The 25,715-nt window shown below is 40.4% G+C and overlaps 1 protein-coding gene across 11 annotated transcripts in view; it reads left to right on the forward strand.

The window, feature by feature from the left end:
* The window catches only part of dab2ipb (DAB2 interacting protein b), a 195,039-nt gene that overhangs the window by 81,994 nt on the left and 87,330 nt on the right, over positions 1-25,715 (forward strand). For 7 of the 11 annotated variants that reach the window (XM_023291112.3, XM_023291108.3, XM_055019092.1 and 4 more), the window contains 2 exons: positions 12,523-12,641; positions 21,955-22,073. In XM_023291112.3, the coding sequence (XP_023146880.3) occupies positions 12,523-12,641; positions 21,955-22,073 (238 nt within the window). The remainder of the gene's footprint in view (positions 1-12,522; positions 12,642-21,954; positions 22,074-25,715) is intronic. The other 4 variants (XM_023291109.3, XM_055019094.1, XM_055019095.1 and 1 more) reach the window with 1 other exon arrangement.

The raw sequence follows: 25,715 nt of genomic DNA on the forward strand, positions 1-25,715 counted from the left end.
TCACCTGTTTCTCAAAAACAGATTAGCTCTTTGATCTGCTTTTGCAGTTTGTTCCTGAGCGTCTTCTCTGAGATTGAGGTCATGTTTCAATAAAACAAAGGCTTTACACTAATCAACATAGGCAGCCTAATTCTTTGATCATTTTTACTTAATTTTCTGCATATACAATCAGGCCAGAGAGCTGGAGAGTATGTGAGATAAGCCAGCAGGAATTAAAACTGAGTAAAAGTGATTCCCGTTTACTTTGCTAGTTCTCATTTAAAGGATGAGTAGTGATAATGTAATCAATCTACCTTGGAGATCATGAAATAGAAAGTAGAAACACGCAATAAGTGGTGAAGTGAAACCAGCAGAACTCTCTACTGCCTCTACTACCTCTCAATGTTTAACCCGGGATTATTTTCTGATCTTCCTCTCATTTCTGGAGGCTGTTTCCTCGTCTCCCCTCTTTTTCCCTCAGCCTAGTGAATCATGGAGATGAGCCAGATGACGCAGTGCTTCTCAGCGCCCAGAAAGAGTCCAATAACAGGGGAACAGGTGCCGGCTAATCCCCCCTTTAATCCATAGATATCAACTCAGATTACAAGACAGAGCCAGGGAGCAGTTTTGGAGGAAAAGCCGTAGAGCTATAGAAGATTATTTCCATAAGTCAAACGAAAATTGCCTGTCAACATACAGCAGACTGTCTGTGCAGCTAAGCATAGTTATTTTCACATTTACTTATACACTGATGAGCCATAACATTAAAAGTAGCTGAATAATATTGTTTAGCTTCTCACCAGACCACCAAAGACAGCTCTGACTTATAAGGGCATGGAAACAGGACCTCTGGGGAAGTCTTGTGGTGTCTGGTATCGTGACGTTAGCAGCAGATCTTGCAAGGTGGGGCCTCAGTGGATCAGGCTGCATCCCACCGGCGTTTAATTGGATTGAGATAAGGTGATTTTAGAGGCGGGGTCACTGCTTTGGACTCTTTGTCGTGTTCCTTGAGTTGTTTCTGAGCAGTTTTGGGGTGTGGTAGAGCACATTGTCCTGCTGCAAGAGTGACGTTACCATGCAGGGGGTGTGCTTGATCTGGAACAATTTATATGTTTGGTACATGTCAAAGTAACATACACATAGACTCAAGATTTGATGCTTAGTTTTATTTACTTCTCCTGTCAATGGTTTTAATACCGTGGGTGAACACATACAATTGGCAAAGCTAGGCCAGGAAATGAAATGCGTTGTTAATGGTACTGTGTTTTATTAGCATGCATTTGCTGCGTTTAGCCATTGTTGCCCATCTCACATCTGAAAGAATAATCAAAATACATGCAACCCATTGGAAGCAGCTCCGCTCATATTGTGTTTGGTATTCTTGGATCACATTCACAAAGTTATGCATTATACCAAATGCATCCAAAGCTGCCTTTGAGAATCAATCCACATCATTAAATCTAAAAAAGAATGCAGAAATGATTGGAGTGTCAGCCCTATGATAAGGTGTGGACTTGTCCAGAGTGTACCGTACCTCTCATCCACCGTCAGCTTAGCTAGGCTACAGACCACCACGACTTTCTACAGGATTAAAAGGATACAGCTGATGGATGGATAGATGGATTAAACTGGGTACGACTTGCCAATAAAGTCTAGCTGTCAGTTTGAGTTCACCTTGAACAGTTTGTTTCTTGTGAAGGAAAATATTTCAAAGGCCTGACATATGTCATTTGGTAATACTATCATCTGACACCAAGTCTGCTTGGGATCTTTGCTTCATATCTCTGTGTCTGCCAGTAGATGTTATTGAAGTTTGCACGGTCTCAGTCGACAGTTGCAGGAATGTTGCTGCTGTGTCGCCCTCTGCACAAACACAAACTTCCTCCTTCTGTGCCCCACTTCTTCTCCTCCTCCTCTTCCACCTCGCTCCTCTGCCTTCCCACAACAAACTGCAGACAAAGGCGTGCATGTGCCAAACTAAACACTAAGCAGACCCCCTCACTTTGGATATCAAGTCTTGTGCTATTAGAAAAGAAGAATCTGCTTCTAGTCAGACGTGAGGAGAAAGTTCTGCTTGGTGTTTCCTATATCTGTACTTTGACATAGTTTAGTGGGTGACTGTGTTGCACAAACCTAACAGACTGATTTTCTATTCCCTTTGGAGCTGGTAATACTGAACTGTAGCATAAATTCATGCTTCTGTGGTGTTTTGTATAAACAGTCGACTTAGAAGAGGGGCTCTGTGTTCCCTGAAAGTTAAGTGACTGTTGACTGTGCCTGCACTGGTCACTTTTGTAGGGTGAAATAATTCTCTTTTACTCCCTCGTGTCCACAGAGGTGCTCCAAGGAGACGGAGCAGCACCTCTTTATCACCCCATCATCTCTGCACTGAGTAAATACCGTATCTCAGAGGTCAAAAGTCCAGTGCTGTCCTCACGGTTCAACGTTAACACATTATAGTCTCTGTGTACACACACAAGGAAACACTCTCTCTCCCATCACTCTTTCTTTTCTCCGTCTCTCTCGCACACCAACATGTTTTAGACTAAGCCATAAAGCTTGACAATTCAAAGCTGTGCCTGTGGTACAGTATGTGCTTGAGTGGGCCCCTGCTGTGACCTCCATTACATGGATCATTGTCCAGCTGGGAGTCAGATAAACCACACTGCTGTCTGACAATATTAATAAAAACAACATCTCTCTAACTGATTGCTTTTTGATTGACATTAATTCACAGTTTATATTCCAAAGACTTTTTTTTTTTTGCAGCACTATGAGCCAGTCAAGACAACTTCTTATCGTCTTGTGCTTGAGGAGAAAAACAGAAAAGTGATGTATTTGTGAAGGAAGCAGGATGAGAGGCAGGGTGGACCAAGAGAAGATAGTCACCCAGGTAGAGAGAACACAGTAAACACAGCCTGACAGCCTGTGATTTTTCCTGCACATTTCGTCGGCCCAAAGAGAATGTATGTATGTACAAGCGTGTGTGTTTGTGTGTGTGTATGTGTGTGTGTGCTTGGATTCTCTTCTGCTGTTTCCTCCTGTCATAACACAAGAACTCCACAATCTCTGCTGAGGCTTTTTTTCCAGTCCTGAGGGTATAGACTTCTTGAAATGCCGAAACATGACTCTGTAGATAACAGGATCCTGTGCTCAAACCTTCTGTATATTAGCACAATGAACATAGGTTGGATTGTTTTTCTACCTTATTTTCTGTTTAAAATTCACTACAATGAATATTTCAAAATTAATAGTTGATCAATTTTCACCCACTTTGCAGTTCACTTTAGTTTCAGAACTTCACGGCATGGTTCAATTAGTGTTTTGGTTTACTCTCACCACTCTTGTAGCGTCAATATATTAGGCCACAACAGGAAGCTGTTTGATACAAATAAAAGCCCTAAAAGCTTTGCTGTGGGTCCCACCAAACAGCAGACAGAAAGTTTGGCAACCAGCTGGTGAACACAGTGGAGTAATTAGCCTTTGGAGAACTCAATATTTTGTCCAGGAGCTAATGGAGACTAAAACAGAGTGAATGATGAACTTTAATTCTCCATGTCCCAAAATGCTGCCGTTCTGTATCTGCATCTATGTAAATCTTGATAATTTGTAAATGTTGTATTTTACAAATAGTTTCTGCTGCCACCAAATACCCAAGTTAGTTGACGTCTAAGTTAATATTTAAGGATTTCCATTATCAATTAACTACACTTAACGTTACCTTTTTGATAACAAGTAATGCTGTTATACATTTTTATGGCTCTCTGCTTTATCAGCGTACTTGAGCTCTGTAAGTGGTGCCAGACACATCATTTTGCCAGTTACGTGTTATTGTAATGATTGACAGTTAGTGAAGGTAATGTTCCAAGAAAACAATGTGTCAGGAACGGCAGGGAAGAAGAAGACTGCCAGCAAGCAAAGAGACAATGTAGGTTTCAAAATAGTCACCTAATTAGCCTTGAAAATGTTTCAATGAACTCATTTTGTTAATTATATATCAAAAGTACAGACAGTGTGTCCTGGTAAGAAGCAGTGAATGTACACATAAACTTTGTTTACAAGAAAACAGGTACCATTTAATTAGCAAATAAGATGCTATTTTTGTCGGATGTGACTAAGACCAGTGATGCATTGCCTCAGCTGAAGCCCCTTTCAGACATGCAATCCTTCCCAATAACCATGAAGATGCTATTTTTGTCGGATATGACCAACTGAATAACCACCCTGGTCACTTTTCAGTAAAAGTTGCAACGGTAAACCTACTAGGGTGACCTAGTAGCATTCAACAAGGCACAAGTCTGAACTGTGTGCCTTCATATACACTGATCAGCACACACAAACTCTAGTTGTTCATTTCACCGCCAGTGATGGTCTGTCAATATTACAGAGAGTGGAAAAGGCACACTTAGCATGCCAAAATCTTAGCATCTTTCTTACTCACTTTGCTCTAACTAAAGACTAACAAATCAGTTTAATGAGACTCACCATGAATTCATGCAATCTTGGTTTTGGAAAAACATTAACATGAGCTGAAGTTTAGTTTGTTGCTACCAGCTGTTTGTAGGAGCCTTTCCTCTTGAGTATATTAAATGCCAGCAGCATCAAACAGCAGCTGGATCCATATGAGCATCTTCAAAGCGAGAGAATTGCACGCTTTTACGCATGTGGAGCAACAGCAGTAACTTTATTAATTTCTTATACTTCTGAATTTTACTTAACTTTTCCCACAGCTTGTAGGGTCTATCAAGATTGGATGGCAAGTCACACTTTGTACTTTCATGCATGTCAGACAAATGAACTGTCACACAGAGTCCCAGTTAAGAATCTGCAATTAAATCAACAGAGTGGACTGAGGTTTATTTTTAGATGCAATATTATATATTATGCCACTTGTTACACTGTATAGTCTCATTATGACAAATATTGCAAACAGTGCCGTGGCTCTCTCTGTCACTTTCGTGGGTATATCTTGATGAAGTTGTGAGCAACATTAACATAGAAGTGACTCATATCTGAATTAGAGAATGCTGTCATGTCAAAGGCTGCTGAAGCCAGAAATGTTGTGTATTTCATATCCGAAAAGGGATTAAGAGACCCAAAGAAAAGTGAAAAACGCCTTTCCCTGTTTCAGTTATCTTCTATACAGCCAGCGTGTATGCATCATTCACTCAGAAGCTACAGCAGCAATGTACATGTCATAAATGACACTACTTTTCAAAGGCACAGAGGGACAGTTTTTGTCATTTGTTCAAAACAAAAAAAGAAAAATTGCAACCAGCCCAGTTCAGCAGAATGATTGCCGGCACCAGCAGTACAGAGTGCAGATACTGAATGTTCTTTTTCAAGTCACTATCATTTGGAGGCAGATTAAAAAGCGTGTACGACAACATCTTGCTTACAACCTCTGTGAATTTCGTCTTTCATCACAAAGCCACTTAGCACAGCCTGCTCTCTGAGTCACGAAAGATCATAAAAAAACATCACTGCAAGTAAAAGAACAATGTGTGTTTAACAGTCAGCCATTATTATTATCATTACAAGTGCAGCATGTTGGCGCTGCCACGCCAAAAAAGTAGATCGTTATGCAAAATATCCAACACCATGCCTGATTTCCCCTTTAGATTAAAGCTATAAGTGGCTTGTCTGACAGTTTCTGTGCCACGTTACACACCAGTCTGGCCTGCGTGCTACATTTCATTCATTATCTATACGCTGCTTAATCCTCATTACGGTCAGGAGGGTGGGGCTGGAGTCTGTCCTAGCTGACTTTAGGGCGAAAGCAGGGGACACCCTGGACAGGTCACCAGTCTATCACAGGGCTACACAGAGAGACAAACAAGCACACTCACATTCATACCTATGGACAATTTAGAATCACTAGTTAACCTCAGCATGTTTCTGGATTGTGGGAGGAACCCAGAGTTCACATGAATCAGTCTTTGCCATATTTGTCCTGTTTGTCTTCAAAAGTAGGAGAAGCTTTTAATCCTGCAACCACCTCCACCCTTGTACACAGTGGTTTTGCAAACTGGAATATCCTGTGGTGGTCAGCTCTGATTGGAAGGGAAGCTTAGCTGGCACTGGCCACTGGATGGAGCACGCCTGGTTGGGAAATGCTAAGGAAATATGGAGTCTGACCTACAATACATTACTGAGTCTTAATGGAAGGAAAGAATATAGTAACGAAGGCAGGAAGACAGATATGGATTTTTAAATAAGTGCTTCATCAGCAGCCTAAAGGCATAGGTCAACTTTTTGAGAAATATGCTTACTTACTTTACAAGAAGATCAATATGACGCTTGTGTCTGTACATTAAATATAAAGCCGGAGACTGCAAAAGGTTATCTTAGATTAGCATAAAGATCATATCTCCCCAGCTTCCACTCTGTGAGGCTGATCCAACCCACCTGCTGTCTCTAACTTCATACCTCACAGATATGAAACTCACAGCAATAGGTGAATATTTTCCAAAAAGTCAAGTTAAAAGCATTCATTTAAAACTAAGACATGCTTTTTCTCCTAGGTTACACTGACCCTATCTCAGTTGGCCAGACCACAACACACATCCTGTGCTCGCACATAAAATGCAGACGCTGTTTTTAACCCCCCAGGGGTTCACATTTGCACTTCTGGGGTCCCAGTTACCGACTGAGAGTGGGTCTGGAGGAGAATGAAATCAAGATAGAGAGACGGCTCTATTCAGGGGTGGATGCTGATGGAGGATGGAGAGGTGGGGGTGGTGAGAGTTTTTAGGGAGTGTGTAAGGTTAGAGAGTGATGGAAGAGAGGCGCGATGGAGAAGCGATGATAGATGAGAAGCCGATTTGATGTAATTCGGCGTGGGAGAAAAATTCTGAGACAGCAGTTTGACAGAAACATTAATCTGTGAACACACAGCAGGAGGAAGGTGGATTGGGCAGTTGGTCACTCATCACAGGGTTGGTGGTTTGATCCCCGGACTTCTACGTACTAAATTGTCCTTGGGCAAGACGCTGAACATGCAATTGCTCTCGATGGTAGGCAAGCAGCTTGAATAAAAGCTTTGGCACCATTAGCATGTGTGTGAATGAGAAACACTGTAAAGCACTTTGAGTACTGCTCAGGTAGATAAGTGCTGTATGAGTGCAGACCACTGGCCAATTTCTATTGGTGAAGAAGAACAAGTTGTAGAGTATACTGATACTAGAAAGTTATGGCAATACCCTGCCATTAAAATGGCCCTATGACAGTGTTTTAATAGAAGCTGTTTTTCCTGAATTTCCTTGATGTTCGACAGCAGAGCAATATGTGTGTTCAGAGGTCTGCTTCACTCCCTCCAGGCATAGTGCTTCTGCCAAATGATTTTTTGATTGGGTTGTCCATAAAATAGATGCACAAAGCAAAACATGGTACTATTTTACTTAAACACAGCCCGTTTGTAAAAGATGTTTAACCTGTGCGGACCACAAAAGCCACCCAGTCCAGTTCATCAAAGCATCTTCCTGACTTTTTTCAACATTTCTTCAACATTTTTTTCACCCCAAAGTTTGACGGTGCTTTATCTTTTTTCGCTAACTTACCAACGTGGCAACAACCTCTATGCAACACAACACTCACAATAGTAGCCTTAACTTTACAGTACCAAGCTGCTAAAAAATCAAGTGTTCACTGGTTTGCAGGTGTCAACTAAATTCTTGCAGAAAGAGGCAAAATGGGTGATTAAAAGGTGCACTCAAGTGCTGCTCCCACATATCTCTGCAAGGATTTAACCTTTTATAAGTAGCAATGTGAAGGTGAAGAACATTCAAGAGCTGATCTCAATAAAGAGTTCCTCCAGTTCTGGCTGAATATTCAAATGTATGAACACACTCCTGTGCTCCTTTTTATTTTTATTTTTTGTGATAATTAACTAAAAGAAACATACATTTTAGGTTCCATGTTCTGTCATTGATTATTCCGTTACTTTTACTAATGTTTTAGGTTTTTTCTGTGGTACCATTTCAATATTGATGTATTGAGGCAGGTATCAAACTCATAATTTTGGTCTTGGGAGGACACTAGATGTCATTAGGAGTAAGAAAAGGACAAATTGATTAATGAGTAATGGGCTGGACAGGAGGTTAAAATGATACAATATAAGGTCTTAAGGCCTTCAGACTTGGTAGTTTAAAGATAACCCACCAGCTGTTGTCTGTAGACCCTCCGACCCATTGACCTTACAAATACATCCATGCATTCAGATGTTCCCAAACACACACATGCATCCTTAGATACCAAAATAGCTTCAGTCAACAACTGTTTCCCCTATGAATGGGAAGGGTTAACAGTCTGACACCAGCCACCACACACAGTATAAAACACCTCTTTCATGATTTTCCCCAGGATTCAGGTTGGAATTTGCACTTAATTAATTAAAGTTTTATTGAGGATGAGCGTCTGTTTACTGTTGACTCAGACACAGGAGCAAGTTGTAGCAGGGAGAAATTTCCATGCGTTTGTGGTGATACATTGCACGCAGATGTTGGCAACATGTGGAAACATGGATTGCGATTTTACACAGCAATTAGTCCACGGCTAAATGGTGTGTGTTTGTGTGCGTGTTAATGTGTGAGCTTTCCTTTGAGCGCTAGTAGCAGCCAGCTGTGCACAAGTGAGGAGGTTTCCGTTACTAAATGAAGCCGACTAGAGGGGTAAATTTATTGAAATTGAGCACAGAAATTCACATTCACAGTGCTGATGATGACCTTAATCAACCTTATTTTCTTATGAATGATTTGCTGATTTGAAATGATTAAATACACCTATCATGGCAGCAGGGATTTTAGTCCCATCATATTTGTTTGTTGCAGTGATTAAGCAAGACAGGCAGGAAATAATTGTAAATGCTGTACTATAACAAGAGATTGAAAAGATTTTTACGTGCGCACTTCCCCACAGCAGTCAGTTCTTAACATCATATAAATGCATATTGCAATGTTAGTATTTCAAAGCAGCCCTTGCAACATGTGTTTTGTATATCAGCTGTGCTTCAATGGAGTCTTGACATGGACGTCGAGGACTGAAGACGTGACTTGACTCATGATGTGGACCCCCCTGTCGTTGTCACCTCTTCAGTTTTGTGTTCTCCACTGTACCATTTAGAGCTGCAGTGGTTAATGAATTCGTTATCAACTGTAAACTGGCTGAACCCCAAGCAGCTCCTGTCACATTTTTACTCGCTGTGGTGTCATTTTGCACTGCAGTGTCAAGTCCTGCTTTGCTATGGAAACAGCACAACCATGGCTACAAGTAGAGAGAACTCAAAAATGTTTTCTTTGCAGCATTACAGAGTTACAATGTGGAATTTCTGTGATTATTTAGTTTACAAAAATTGGAAAAACCTGGAGTCAGTCCCAGCTAAATCTCTAATGGCTTTGTGCAAAAAAGTGCATCATTTTTAGTTTTTTAGTAGAAACTGGTTAGAGCAAATGATTTACTGATGGCAAATTTTTAAAAATAGTACATATTGAATAAAGGGATTTAATAATTATGATTATTAAAATATTCTATGCTTAGGTTTAGTTATTCATTTTTGATGATATGGTTCATCACAGATGAGTAGGTCAAGGATTGTTAGAAGGTTGAAAATCTCACAAATTTTCATTTTTTTGGCTTTCAATAAGTGGTGTCATTTCTTTAACCTTTTGATGCGCAGCATGGGTCAGGAGATACCCATTTTCCATTGGATTTGGGTCACTGTTGACCTATGTTGTGCATCAAAGGGTTAAACACACATTACCTTTAGGGTTCATATGGTTAAGTTAGTAGTCACATATTTTAATAATCCATTAATTGGCTTGTATAACATTTCAAGAAGAAAAGTAAAAGTTCTGTAATTACAGCACCTTGAATATGAATATTTTTTGGTTTCTTTCCTCCTCTGTGACAGAAAACTGAACATCTTAGGGTTGTGAACAAAACAAGGCATTTCAGACATTTTATGGACCAAAGAACTCATTGATTTTTCAAGAAAATAATCAACATTTGAATTAATAATGCAAAAAAAAACTAAATCAATAGTTGCAGCCCTATGTGTGATACAGTGGTTTTAAATGGTTCTAATGCAGATGTCTTCTCTAACTGCACATTTCTAATCTGAGCATGTCTCTGTGGCATTAAGAATGAGCTACTTTCAAATCAAATCCTGCTTACCTTCACAGAGCAATGGATCACTGCTCAGAGGATCGAGATGGTTCAGCTTTTCAATTATAGAGATTTAAATTTGAAGCAGAGGCCGCCTGCTCCGTATCAGAGCACGTTATGTGTGTCTGGTGTTTGTTGTTGCAGACTGTGTTTATGTTTATGTTAGGCTGAGAATTATGTAGGCCGGGATGCGAGCCTTGTGCTACACACAGCGGGAAGTGCTATTCCTCCATTCGTTCTTCAATTACAGTGTGTGCTAATACAGTCAACCAGCCTTTTAAACAGCAGACAGCTAATTTAGCACAGCTCAGCTTGACAAGCTAATAGAAAGGACAGCGCTGACAAACATAACATCTTCCAAGTGTGTGGCTTGTTAGAGATGCTCTAAATGCTAATATCATATTAGACACGCACACGCTGCATTTCATCCGGTTTTTGGTTATGCCATTGGCAGTGCTGCATCTCTGCTGTCTTCATTTGGCTGAAGCCAATATTTAAACCAGTATATGCAAATGAATACATTCATACATAATTTATATTATCTCTTTAATTGAAAATGATAATTCCAAAATGTTCCAGACAGTACATTTGCTTAGGGTGTATAATGACCATTGAAGTCAAACCTTATGGAGATCATATCAACTATCATGTCTTAATTCTGACTTGCTTAGAGTGGTTAATCAACACAACTTTCATTGTTCAGAGTTCAGCATTGTTGGCATTCCAGATCTGGACGATTGGATCAACAGTCTCATGAGAATCCCTGAGAAAACGGTCATCGCTCCACACAAATTATGTGCTATAGGATGTCTGTGTGTATGTGTGTGTGTGAGGAGGGTTTGCTTGATAATGCAGTTTCTTTCCTATTAGAGTCACACACTACCGCTCACATGTAGTACTAATTTCATTAGATTCCAATGTTCCAGACTGTTATTGAGCTCATTTAAATAAATGATCTAACATGGCCCTAGTGACGCCATGACCGGATGTTTGCCAGAAAGTCCTTTAAATGTGCTTGGATTTTACCACTAGATCTGATCTATCAATACAGTTTCTTCTGAAGGCTGCTGTTTTTGTTTCTGTTTTTGTACCTTCATAATAGGACACTTGTAAATTCTTGCCCAGCTGTGACATGTTGGATTTCATGTACTCAAAGTTGCAGCATATGTACAAGTTTCCCTTTATCATCTGGGCTTGTATAAGTTCACCATCTGTCTCACATGTTGATCTCCTCTGTACCTGAACAGGAGTTATCAGTTAGCGTGATGACTGTCTGAAAGAGTCTGTGAGGACTTGCACTGTCGACATCCCTCACATTCCTGTTGGACATGTCCAGATTTGCTGCTTCTCCACAGATGCACAGTATTTGACTCTTTCACAGCCCATTCATGCAGAACCGTCTAAAGAGAAAGTTAGAAACACGCATATATAATGGACAGGGAAGATAAGAAAAATAAAAGATAGGTTCAGTAAACAGACAACGGTGGAGGAAATCATGAATAGGAAGATTAACGTAGAACTCTTTAGAGCATATGAAGTCATTTTTAGAAAATGGAAGATGTGACTAACGTATTCTTTCAGATTCACCATATTCTATTACAACTTGTGACATTAAACTGTACTGTACAAGCAGATGTTAATGTTGAGTTTTCGATGTTTTAATATCAAAGTTTCACTCATACCAGAACACTGTCTTTCTGCAGAATGTGTCTGGACTTTTAAATTGAACCCAGGTCACTCCAGACTAAGTCCATTTGGCACCCCAACCTACACACTTTTATTTCTGTCAAGCTGCCAGTGTCAAAGGTCTGCCTTCGGTTCATTGTTTTAGCTCAGTTTGACGCTCTGTCCAGGTTGCATCTGTTAGGAGTTTATATGTTTCCTTCGCGAGTTTGTGTGAGTTTCCTTTTGACCTCTGGATTCTTCAGACAGTGTTAAAAAAGGTTGGTCAAGTCAATCTGGATGCCAGGGTGATAAGATACAGACCGTAATGCCAGATCTTCTCTGTAGAACTAAAAATTCAAGGTGCACCGCTGTGTAGATCAATACCACTCATGTCGGTGGGATAAATATGAAGTCAAAGCCAGCATGCAGCCAGAAGACTAGAATCAGGGATAAACAGAGGGCCAGGAAGCTGAAATTACACTTTCCATTATATATAAAATTCACTAATTAACACTTTGTTTGGATTAAACAAATGAGAAACAACATCTTAATCAGTGAGCTTTAGAGGAGCTGATTTCTGTATTTTATCTACACACAGTTTCCTCACACTAATTAGACACAAGAGGAAATTATGATGTTTACCTAAATTCCTTTTACGTGTATTTTTCTCAGTATAAAGACCAATTTGACAACACAAAGTTCTCTGTGTGTTTGCAGAGTCTCCTCCAGAGAGGACAGGACGCCGACGCAGTATGCCAGGGTCCTCAGACAAAAGCACACCCACCATGGAGCCCACGACCACCGCCGCCACGCCTTTCAGAGTCACCGTGAGTACTGTGAGTTTGTTTTCAATGTATCATCCGTCTTCCCTTTTCTTCTTTTACTCTCCGACTGTGTCTTTGTCTCCGGCCCCAGTTTGCCTGAGGATGCTGTTAGTTATAGAATAATGTTTTCAGGCGACTGGTCTGGTGTCCAGATGGAGCCATGCCAATCTGAAACTCATTTACTTCAAATGTTGGATTGGGGCCTTTGATGTTTGGCGTCTGCAGATCACCCATCTACACATCTTGGGTTTATATTCAGCACACGATCCTTCTGTGCCTTTTTACATCCTCTGTGATTTTTCATCGAGTTTTCTCCAAATAATATCCGCATGCTTCCAGTAAGCTAAGCTAAAACATGCACCTATACACACACAACACTGTCATTCACTGACATACCAGCTCATTGTCTCACAGTCAAACACACAAGCACACACAAGTGCAGAGCAGTCCTTTGTCTGGCATCCTACTGTAATTCTGTTCTGCTTCCTGCCATGTTTAATTCAATAGATAAACAGTCAGTTAATGAAGCAAAAAATTCCGCTATGAGTCATCAATGATAATTAGCAATTAGCAGTGCATATTTCCATCAATAAATAATGGTTAGGGAGATGACAACCCAGAGGTGAACTGTAAACACTCGAAGTTAGGCCAGCAGGGCCACTAGCTCTCAGCGCTTAGTCTCTCATAAACAACAAATCTTCCCACTATCACACTATTTAATGGCTTAGCAGCACACTAAGGGGCTAAGTTAAGGGCAACAACATTATTGCATTGTTCCTGGAAAAAAAAATGTTTTCTTCTTTTTCACACCATCAGCAATCTTCAGCACTGGAAATTCCACCTAAAGCTAGTGTGTAGTTACGACAAAAATCAAATCAGGACACCTCAAGTAATAGCTCACAGTAATTATAATCATAAAAAAATAGGCTAGACCCCTTAGTGTTGGACCACCTGCAGAGTGAGATTAAAGTGCTTGGTGAAATGAAACTTTATTTTAGGAGTTACACCTATAAAATTACCACAATTTGCTGAGCCAGGGACGGAAAAGCTCTCATCTTCTCATATAAAAAATAGTAATGGTATTTCATGTGTGAGTGTGTGCGTATACACTAAATGCAGTATGTCTTTTTGGACATGTTTTTTGACTTGCTTTTTATAGAGTAATGTAAAATGAGACATTGAAGGAGGATTGTTTTGTTTTTGATATTATCTGAAAGTACTGAGTACATAAATAGAAAAAAACAAAACAATAGTAAAACTGCAAGCTTGTAGGAGACAGAAGAGGTCAGACAGACGGGCTAAATATTGATTAAGCGTCTCTTAAGCACTCGTACTCTCCAGGGGAAGGAGGGTTGGAGGAGCACTGCAGCAAAGTCATCCTGTCTCCATCATATGCCCACTTAACTTACTTCTCATTAAGAAGCACTGGTGACTTCCTGCACAAAGACAGTAAGCTTAGTCAGAAGATATTTGATCCTATCCCCCAGTTTTCCACATACTGCCACCTTCTGGACTCTGGTGGTATCACAGACAAAGTTGCCCCATACCAATATTGTCAAAGAGCTTTATTAGATATAATCAAGTTACATTTGGCTGAGAAATTAATGAAACACAAGAAGATGATCTGCACAGCCCAGGGAGTATTGGATACAAAAAAACAGCTGTGGAGAAAGAAACAATAGATGCAGTATGGGGATGGATCAGTGGATGGATAGAGAGGTAGATAGGATGGGATACCGACAATGTGCAGGTGCTAATGTGGTAACGCAGACAGGATGACATGCATTGTTTTCTCCTTATTCTCTCCTGCATCTCCCCACTTTTAGCAATGACAAACCACCCCACACTTTTCCAGTGAAAAGAGTTGTGGTGACATCTAAAGTACCCCTCCTAGGCCTTGAGCTAAATCTGTCAAAATGTTTTTCTCTCGTTCTTTGCAGAGACTGGGTTCAATGTCTACACACACACACATGCACGTGCGCGCACACACACACACACACACACACACACACACACACACACACACACACACTCTCACACACACACACACACACACACTCTCACACACACACACACACACACACACACACACACACACACACACACACACACACACACACACACACACTCTCACACACACACACACACACACACACACACACACACACACACACACACACACACACACACAAGCACTCCTCCAGCTCTTCTCACAAACAATTTTTCAGCAGTAGGAATGGACGAAAACTAAAATCTCTTCAAAGCCTAATCTTCCACAGCCAATTCAAAAATAGTGGAAGATTTCAAACGTTGAATATAAAACTTACAAGTTGGTAGCTTCTCTTATCCAGTGCTTGTTTAAAGAGCAGACAAACAAACCTTATCTAAGTCTGTCACGTTCACATCCCGCTGATTGCACTCGCTGGCTGGATTGATTCTCCATTGTAACTTAGCTTCTTTTCCAATCTTTGCCCGACTCCATTCTCCCTACCTCCCATCTCCCCTCAGATAATAGCAGGAGGTCTAATTGGACAGGTATGTCTCTTGTTTTCATCAGGTTGTGCTAGAGGAGGGCAAGAGGTTGATGTGGAAGCAGGGAACACCCTGCTGATTGTCCAGGCACTGATTCTATCAGCCCCCATTAGGGGAGACTGGAATTGCCAAGCCAAGGGAATAGAATTAACTTGTTACGAGCATTTGCTTTAATTTCATGAAAAAAAAAAAAACTAAGAAAAGCACATTGATAAAATTGAGCTGAACTATTAGTGCTGATTTAATGGACTTTGACAGGCTGAGATTACAATCAGGTATGCAACACTGGTGTACACTCTCACACACATACACACACAGGCATGTACAGAGGAAACACTGTTGTACTGCACACAAGGTAATATAGTTGGGCTGCTACTGACAACTGTTTTTCTATCGATTATATACTCTTTTTTTAGCCGTTAGTTGATTAATTAAGCAATTATTATCCTCCGAAACACACACAAATTTTAGACAGCGGTTTCTATGTTAAACTAGCAACTCTAACATTATAAAAATACATAAAGAACAGGGCGTATTATTTAAGTCAGTCGTGCATCTATAAAAGAAATAAATGTTTCCTTTAACAAAGTTTAAAAATTTGGTCTGCATGTTAAACAAAGCGCAACACAATTGGACACAGTGGATATTTTACAAGCATGGAACAGCGAGAGCAATTCCTGTTCTTGTTATTGTGTAATTACTCGCTGACTTCGGTAATAGCTTAAATATTGTGACACTGTAAATCACTGCACAGCTGTCGTTTCGATCTCATATATGGTGAATTGTCAGCAATAATGAGATCCGACTGACATGTAGCCCTACTGAGCCTCATTTCAGTCATCATTTTAAAGTCGTTTCATTGTCTGATAACAGAAAGACAGGTAAATAACAGCTTTATTGGGAATGCAGCTGTGTTAAAATACAGTAAATATGAGCACAGAGAAAAAGAGAGAAGCAAACGAACATAAAGTGCCTCTTTGCCAAATATTGTTTTCTGTTCAGGTGCATTGCATTGTGCTGCTGTGACACCAGACTCTTCATAAGCCACCGTTTTGTTGTGTGATAATTTGAGTACTCCAACAGTTTCAAGGCCTTATGTCTTTGGAAATTTGAAACCGAATTAGTCAAAGTTTGCCACCATTGTCTAGAAGCTGTGTCTAAAAAATTTATTATAACAAACAAAAGTTAAAAAAAACGTGCCGGTTATAAATATTGATGTCAACGCCTTTTCAGCATTGACGTCACAGACTATGGCGGCTAATCTAGGGATACATTTTTTTTCAAAGACATCAAATTCTCCCCGCAGCTAGTATGATAAGCCAAGACAGAAGGAACCCAGACTCTCCTACCCACTGAGAATGTTGAATCAGATTATTCCATCCCCTACTTCCCCTTAGCTGTCAACCATAGAAATGTGGAATAATTAAAGAGCTCATTGAAATTCATGCTAACATATGACACTGTAATGTCCCCTGGTAGGTTGCAATGGCTGCGATACACTGATCTTATATCTGTGTACAAGTAGGATTTTGAAACAAGTGATTCTTTATGAAGACCTAACATGGTATTGTGATGTCAGAAATAAATGTCTAATAAATATGGCAAAATCTCAACTTTAAACTTTGGATAAATATGTATATATATATATATTTTTTTTTTATATATATATATATATATATATATATATATACTGTGTATGTCCAAGTCTTGCTTGGAATTAATCACGTATAGTACAGCATAATCGGCCAGGCTTTTAACATTAGTGTGTTTTTGAGATGTCAGCATATGTCTGACATCTCGTCTGTCTGATGATCTGTGCTATAGAGTACAGAATCATCTGCAAAGTCAAAGACTGCTCCGAATATAAAACCACAGGCCTGAACAAACTTAATTATGCTGTATTTGACCGGTTTTTGTTTCGGCTCTGGCTTGATTCTCTGTGCAGCTATTACAGTGCTCTGCTTAGCCCTTATCTACCAACGACCTTGTCACTCGTTTGCTGTACTTTTCTCCTCACTTTCCCCTCATTTAGTTTCATTCTATTGCTTCTTCTGTCAACTCATGGTCTGCCACCTCCACATTGTGCTTCACTTTTTACCTTTATCCTTCTCCTGTAGCTCATCACTCCCTGGCAGGTACTCACTGTCATTTTCTCAATTTTTGCACCGGTCCCACCTCTATTTCTGTCCTCTCTCTGTTTTACTGTCTCTCTTTTTCTCTGTGTGCCTCTGTCTTCATTTCTCCCTCCTGCATATTTTCCTCTTACGCTTGCAGTCGTCTCATGTGGATGTGCTGAAGGCGAATTACATGCTAACATTTTTGCAATGCTCCCACTGTGTCTTGTCTCCTGTGGGGTTTAATCTGATATTAATATCGGCATCAGTCATTCTTGCTGACTGATTGCGAGGGCGGGGGAAGAACAGGTTGTTCATATCTGCTGACCTTTACTCTGTCTAACAGCTCTGTGAGAGCGTTGACAGGCTGACTGAATTACAGAGCGGTCTTTTTTTCATGTCATGTCACTGTCCACATGCTGTAGAGAGGGTGAAAGAAATACTGTATTCCTTGTTCTCCCTGAAAAATTACAGGTTTGTGTGCCTGTTTTCGTCTTCATTCTGCCCCATTCTTCAGAGTCCATCCATCAACGAGGAGGAGAGAAGTAAAAACAAAATGAGCAGCCGCTAATCAATCCACCTCGCCTACAGGGACGGGTTCCTATTCACTGACTTATTTCATGTGGATGCGGAAAAGAGAAGCATTTTAATTTGCTAGCTGTGAATATGCCAAGAGAAGCAGGCGCTCTCGCTCTCCAGGGGCCACGGGGGGAGAAGCATGGAATTACTAGGACTTTCAGACGGTTTGTGAATAACGACACGTGGAAATGTGGAAAGGTGTTTGTGCATAGATGTGGGTGTCATTGATTTTCTGGTGCATCGATATGTTTTCCGTCCAATAGTCAACATCTTCTGCCTCATTTTTAAGACCTCTCGTCATGTTAGCAAAGCAGCTGGTCTGAGGGTGATGCTAAATACATTCCGAGTCTGACCCATGTTTGTCATTGTTTAGAAGGGCGTCTATGCTAATTTAACCACATGCCCACACAAACCGATGTGCCCACACATTCACATGCACATATGGAATGAATTATGTATTCACACAGTTAATACTTGTGAGAGGGTGTGAGAGTTTGATTTAGAAAAGGGCCCTGTCAAGAGCATTAGGTGTCTCGCCCTCTAATAGCAGTGACTCAGCCCTGTTCATTTAGCTAATAGCCTCTGAACCAAGTTGACTGGTGGCAGGTAGCAATAGCAAGCCATTTTCTGCCCACTTCTCTGTACGCTTACATACCGTGTTTAATTCAGCTACTAAAATAAGCACATATTTTGATCATTACTGAATGTGCACAAAGAAACCATTGCTACTGTCATTACATGATGATTAGAATAAATAAGTGGTTGTGCTGATTTGTTTAAGCGCACACACACCGGTATTATTTTAAAAAATGCTTCATATACACCACCAGTCAAAAGTTTGGACACACCATCTCATTCAGTGGTTTTTATTTAATTATTTTGTACATTGTAGATCTATACTGGAAACAGCACAATTATAAAAAGAATACATAGGGAACTAAGTTGTAAACAAAAAGGTGTTAATTTTCAGTATTAATCTACAATGTATAAAATAGTACAAATAAATAAAAAGCACTGAATGAGAAGGTATATTAAAACTGACATTTAAATGCACAGCACCCTCCCACAACCTTGAGAATTTATTGTGGCAGTGGCTCTATTAGGGCTGCACAATATTGGGGAAAAAACTGACATTGCTACATTTAGCTATTCTGCAATATATACAAACAGCAACATGATAAACTACAGGCGTTATCACCAGATGACTGGAGCTAATTTTGTATGGGAGTTTAACAGTTCAACAGAAACAAAAAGTAATTTTAAAAAGCTGAAAAAAGACATTTGAAACCTTTTTCATATATATAGTGTAACACAGACATACAAAATAGTCTTTTGCTTTAAATGGCAGCAACTCTCTGCAATACTTGTCATACACAGCTTCATGGCGCTGATTTAAATTGTTAAATTGGTTGTTTTGCCTCCTGCATTGCAAGAGAAGTGCCTTTTTTGATCTGAGTCATCCTTTCTGTGGCCAAAACATTTCCATACAACTTATGTTTCATGTCTTTTATGCAACCAGATCTTCCTTTTCAGCGTTGTTTCTCTGCTGTTCTTTGCTCATTTTGCTGTGCACACGTGGAGTCTGCAAACTTTGTGTTTTGTGAATAAGGTAAAATAAAAAAGAGAGAAAAAGTCAATATATCCAAGTACCCCCAAGACAGATGAAATTATGTTATAAAAGAAAGACTTTCCTTGTAGATTAGATGTAAAAATAAGAACCTTGCAAGTTTTGCTTTTGCATCAGCCAGCAAAAAAGATGTGTTTGTATCAATTTGTGCTTCAAATTGCATTTCTAATAATGGGCCTGTTTACGTGTACAGACTGCAAAATTGATGCTGAAGTTATATCTTGTGCAGCTCTACCATCTATTCATAAAAGCTGTCTTATTTTCATTCTACACTTAATTGCATGCAATATATATTTTCATATGTGCTTTTTTTGCATTTAATAAGAAATCTGTTTACTTTTTTTACCCAAATTATGTTGCCAAATGACATTAGTTATAGTCACAGACTTTGGAATACTTCTGCCAATTTAACTTTCAGCAAAGCCAAAAGAGTTACTCTTGCTCCAGAGTTTGACACCGTAGTGTAGTTCACTGTGGTAGCTCACAAACACTGGATGTGAGCAACAAATACATAAAAAAAAAATCCTGGTCAAAATCAAAGCGGTAGAGTCCAGGAAATCCCAATTTGTCCTCCGTAGTGTAGATCAAGCTCCAAAAAAATGTGGCATCCTGCATCTCCCACGATACACATCTTTTGTTAGACTTCCCCTGCCTGGTAAATTCCCACATCTTTCAAACTTCATGTCACAGCCTGCAATGCATGTTTTCTGTTAGAAATCTGTCTTCACCAAGTTCAAACTGAGTTATTTTCTTAGACTTTTGAAAGCTGCCTCCAGAGTCACGCAAGAAATTGTATGGCTGTTTTCATAGACCGAGTAGCAAACTGAACTTGTGTAAAGTTGATGCTGTGCGCCTTTAGTACTTAGTGTTTTTGTTTTGTTGTCCAACATCTTCCTCAAGCTGTCTCACTACAATCTGAAATTTGTTTTATATGTTTGGCAGCTTTGGGTAGCACCTCCAATTTCCTTTGAGCTTTGCATTGTGGCACGGTAGTTTACATCAACAGCACACTCAAAAATGAAACTTTTTTTTAGAGTTTTAAATTGACTTAATGTCCTCAATATTGCAGTTATAACACCATAAACTCCTGCTTAAAATGATGTAGCATGGAATTGGGACACCTATTGTTTATGGTCACATACGCAGACACTAATGAAACCTATATACTCCAGTGATTGTCATGAGCTTGAAAATACAGGCGTGAGCGAGCCTTTGTTCGGAGGCCAGAGTGCCTCCTGATGACAGGTGTTGTTCATCAGGATGCTGTGGCTCCTCTGTGATCATCTGGCAGGCTGTCTGGAAGTCACTCTCTAATTATATCTATTCCATTGTTGCCTGGGGTGACCTGTTCGCACTGTAGGTGGTAATTATACAGGTGTGTTAATGGCCTGAATGGGATCTGGGGAGGTCTTTCCACTGTGATTTTTGCATGTCGCTGTCATGTGAAATGTGTGCATGTATGAGAATGAAATAAGGTTAAAGCACCAGAGGTTTGTCTCTGAGGTTGTATGAGTTCCTTCACCATCTATTATTCAGCCTCATAAACAGCTGCTGTGTTTGATTGTATTAAAAAGCTACACCTGAATTTGAGCACTTACTGGTTCAGGTTTTTTTTGTCCTGCATACTGGTGTGCTTGATAAGTTCTTCTTTCTGCTGTCACCCTAAGTTGCCTTATCAACTCTCCTGTGCACCTGCTATATTCAGAGTCCTATTATTTTTCTTTTTCTTGATCGTCTACCCTGCAAATGATATCTAAAAAAAAAAGACAACAACACAGGAAAACAATCATTTTTTCGTGTCTCAAAACTTGCAACATCCCACCATTTCTGCACCACATCTCATTTGTTCATATTCTCTCGCTCTTAATGCCAGCCAACAGTTGCTATGGAGACGGCGAGGTGCTTGGGGGAGTGTGATTGCAGATGTTAGAAGGAGCAAACAACTCAGACAAAGAAAAGAATGGTAAAACTAATAAAGGGGTGTATCCATTGAATTAACGCCTGATAATGATTACAAAACACACAGCGTTTGAGCGGCGCAAAAATTGTCACAAGCACCGACATAATTAGCGGTGTGGGAAACGATCTGTAATTTTTGCATAAATATTACCTACCAGCTTTGTGTCTGTGCTCTTTGAGAATCTTCTTTCAGTCAAGATCTTGTATGCAAATGTATTATAGGTTCCTGGAAGCTTTATGTCTCTTTACGTTCAGGATATAGTTTGTGTCTCACCTAGTGCTGACTTTTCCAAATGGGAGCTTCTTTCTTGCTCTGGCATGGAATCTATACTCATTTAATACCTTGTAACTATTCATGACATTCATCCTTTCCGAATTTTGGGGATGTGGAGCGTAAATGTTAGTATTAATATGTTCTGTCCTGCTGCCAAGTTGAGCTTCGTGATTGACATTTTTGAACCTTTCCTGACAAACTAGCAGTGACACTGTTTTATTGGCTGTCTTTTTCCATCAGGGCTTCCTCAGTCGACGGTTGAAGGGCTCCATAAAACGCACCAAGAGTCAACCCAAACTTGACCGCAACTCCAGCTTCAGACACATCCTCCCTGGCTTCAGGAGCGTTGACAATGACAGGTAGGTGTGTGTTGGTCATGGTGATGCTGCCGTGTGTTCATGTATGCTCAATTTGTCCATATGTCTGTTCTGGTGCCTCTCTTTGCCCGATGAATGATTATTTAGGTCACTGTTGACAGTTTTGTGTTGTATTGTGATAAACAGTCAAACCTGAATCTTCAGTCTGTCACTTCTAATACATTTTGCTTTTTCTCTCTTTCTCATTGTAATATATGACAAATCTCTTGTCCTCATGTCTCTCCGTGACACTGGATCTTTTGCCTATAGTGTTCAGTTCATGTCTGTGCCTCGAGGTAGATCTTACTCTGAAATATTGCTCATATGCTTTGCTTCATCATTAGGCAGGCACTGATCGCCACAGAAAATTTCCCTGATGAGAAAATTACAAACTACTACTGCTCACAACCAATCACATCATAGAAACGGGGCAGTTTCTAACGGACAGACTAACAGACAGCCTATTTCCTAAAATAGACACAGCAGGGGTGGTTGAGTTAGCTAAACCCATCACACGCTATTACTTTGGTATCAAAGTTGAATTGAGATACAAGTGCTCCCTCGGAGGAAACGAGTTTCGTATCAGCACAGAAAACATCACAGCAATCGCAATGACCTGAAGAGCTGTAATGAATAAACAACGTAACAAGACGTCAGTGTGTGACCATATTTTGCTCCTACAGTGGATGAGACAGTGCCAGACAGGGGGGCTAGGCTACTTAAAGTATGAAACAGGCAGGCAGCGTGAACTGTTGAACAAGCCAAAAAGCTGTGCCAGCAGATGGGAGTTCATCACCTGAAGCATTTCCATTTAATAAAGTATGTCGAGTGCGAGCGCACAGTCTCAATCACCAGCAAAAGTAGGCCCTTTTCCTGGAACAAGTTGGGAGATTCTCAAGAAAACACCTCAGCAACAAACCTTAACCTCTGTTAATACAAAGGACATATGCTGATGCCCCACATACAATGCAATACGTATCAGCGTGAAAGACTCATTCAAAAGCAATAAGAAAATTATTCAGCAATATGTTAAATATTTTCATGCATTTGATATCATTAAAGCACAGAACAAACACACAAAGTTCAGTTGCGTGACAAAATCTCAAGCATCCTTCCTCTCCAGCTCATAAACAGTCCATCGTATTCTTCGATAACAAAGCTTCTTGGCCCCCTCCCCAGGACCTCTCCCCTCCTCACCAGCATGAAACATTCCCTGGTGGAGGCTACAGCAGGCAGAGACTTTCCGTTGCCCTTTCAAGAATGACTTTGTGACCAAAAACCAACCCCCACGCCGTGTCACTTACTATCTCACCACAGCCTGCTGACATGATTTTAATAATAATTTTAAAAAAACACTTTGCTGGGTTGTTGGTAAATTTATTCCATTGCAATGGGGGCAAAGAGAGGAAATTCGTCTAGCATCTCTTCTTCTCCCAGAAAAGGTCGAGGATGACAGTGACCACAAAACTCTTCTTTCTATTGTCTTTCAAATCACTCCATATGGTAAAGTTTCATTTCATGTGAGGAACTCTATATCCTGCATTCCTTAGATAAAACAGCTTCCTAGAGATGAGAAAGCATTCCCTCTAGAAGGAAATGGAGCTAAGTTTACATTCCATAAGTTGACCAAGAAGCCTCTTTATGCTGATACTTGAGGAGTCCTTATTTCTGATCCTTGTTGTGTAATAGACTCATCTCACCTTACTGAAACGCTGGTCAGCTTAACCTGGGAACATGTAAGCATTTTGTTTCTGTGGAAATGAAAAAGCGTGCAAGCAAGTGATCACCTTTCATCATCACGTATGACGGTTAAATTGATAATAAGGAATTTATCTCGTGGTTTTTATTGAAAATAGGTAATAAAACTTGATCAGTAATCAGAGATAACGCCTGAAATGAAACACTTTATCATGATAAAAAATAAATACAAGTACATTTCTGTTAAATCTCATCATTCTTGGCCTGAGAGTCTGTACCATACACATCTACTGGTATGTTAAATCTTCTGCCTACAGTGCTCCCCATGTATTAGTGCTTTGCTTCTGGCTTTGGTAATTGCCAGTTCCTGATAACTTCTAATTTCCTCTGGAGTTCAGCCACTTGGCAATCATTTGCCCCCTGCCTAACGATGTCAATTAGGACTCCAGACCAGGCTCTACTGACCCATCATCATGTGTCCTGCTCACTCAGGATTTTTGATAGTCTTTTTGTGCATGCACGACCAACAGCTATCATTCCCAGCACCTATGTTTTCTGTCTCTGGGAAAAAGCCAAGGTGTCCATCTGCGAGTTTTAATTAACGGAGGTGCCGCTTTTGAAGAGATGTTCTATGGCTTTTGATTTCAAAACTCTGTGCTGAGTTACTGCCTCTCTTCATACTTTTAATGAGGCATTAACATCACTGTCAAACTATCACAAGGGAACACTAGCAATTGTTCAGTGTGGAACATGGTGAACTGTTCCTCTGGTGCAGTCGGACAAAATGAGCTCACCTCCTCTTCTTTGTCCCGCTGTCTTTTCTCATTCTCTTTCCCACTTCTGCTTGCTTTTTTCTTTTTTTTTTATAGCTTCTGTGTTTCTAATCTCTCTCCCTTCTATCCTTTTCAAACTCATCACTCTCCAGTTTCACCCTCTTCTCTCTCTCTCCCCCTCCCTCTTCTCTATTTTTCAAACAGTAGTAAGGTTTCCTAACCTATCAGCATTTATGTGTTTTCCTGATAAAGCGCTCAGCGAAGAAGGCAAATATCGGACAGGAAATTGGAATGTCCAGGAGGTGTCTTATCTTATCTTTAACACAGAAACACACACACACTGCACACACCTCAACTGCAAATGCTCACATTGACTCCTATATAATAATGGGTCTCTGTACACATATACTCATGTAGTAGGAGGAGACAGACATGCCACTGTGGTGTTTCCACTTTTCCAGGATGTTATATGGGCAAGGATTCATGTGTGTGTGTGTGTGTGTTTGTGTGGAAAAGAGGGGGAAAGCAGGAAAAAGATGCAGAATGAGAGAGTAATGTGCTGTGAGAGGAGTCGGTGACACTCCCTGTCAGGCTGGGAGCAGCCTCCCCACAGGCCTGAAAACGTTGCAAAGGAAAGACAGGCTTGGGAACTGGCAGAAGAGGGAAGAGAGCTGATGAGATGCAGGAGAGATGGAGGGAGGAGGGAGGAGGAGGGAGGGAATCCTATAGCCTGAAAACTCCCTGGTGTGCAGATGTGCAGCCTTGAATGTTAGGGATGCAGTGCATGCAGCGAACATTTAGTATTCACTGTACATCTCAAACGCGGACCGTAGAGCGTTACAAATGAGCTGGAGTTTAATCATTTATCTCGCAATAATTATGATAGAAAATGTTGTTGTGGTTTCTAGCAATGTACCTGCATGCGTTTCTGTTTCAGTTATTTGCAGAGAGAGCGGACACACGGCGTCACGTGAACACACACATACATTTTCCTTGTGTGTGTTAACTGAGGTGGCATTGTTAGGCTTTGTAGCCGGAGGCGTTCTCAGGAGAGAGACCTGCAGATGAGGAGCAGCTGGACATCTAAAATGAAATATTCAGCTGTGTTAATCAGATGCTGGACATTCAGGGAACACTCCGATCTTTAACAAAGCAGAAGCACAGCAGTGTGTGG

This window comes from Amphiprion ocellaris, chromosome 17 (genome assembly GCF_022539595.1).
Source record: "Amphiprion ocellaris isolate individual 3 ecotype Okinawa chromosome 17, ASM2253959v1, whole genome shotgun sequence".
Lineage (NCBI taxonomy): Eukaryota > Metazoa > Chordata > Actinopteri > Pomacentridae > Amphiprion > Amphiprion ocellaris.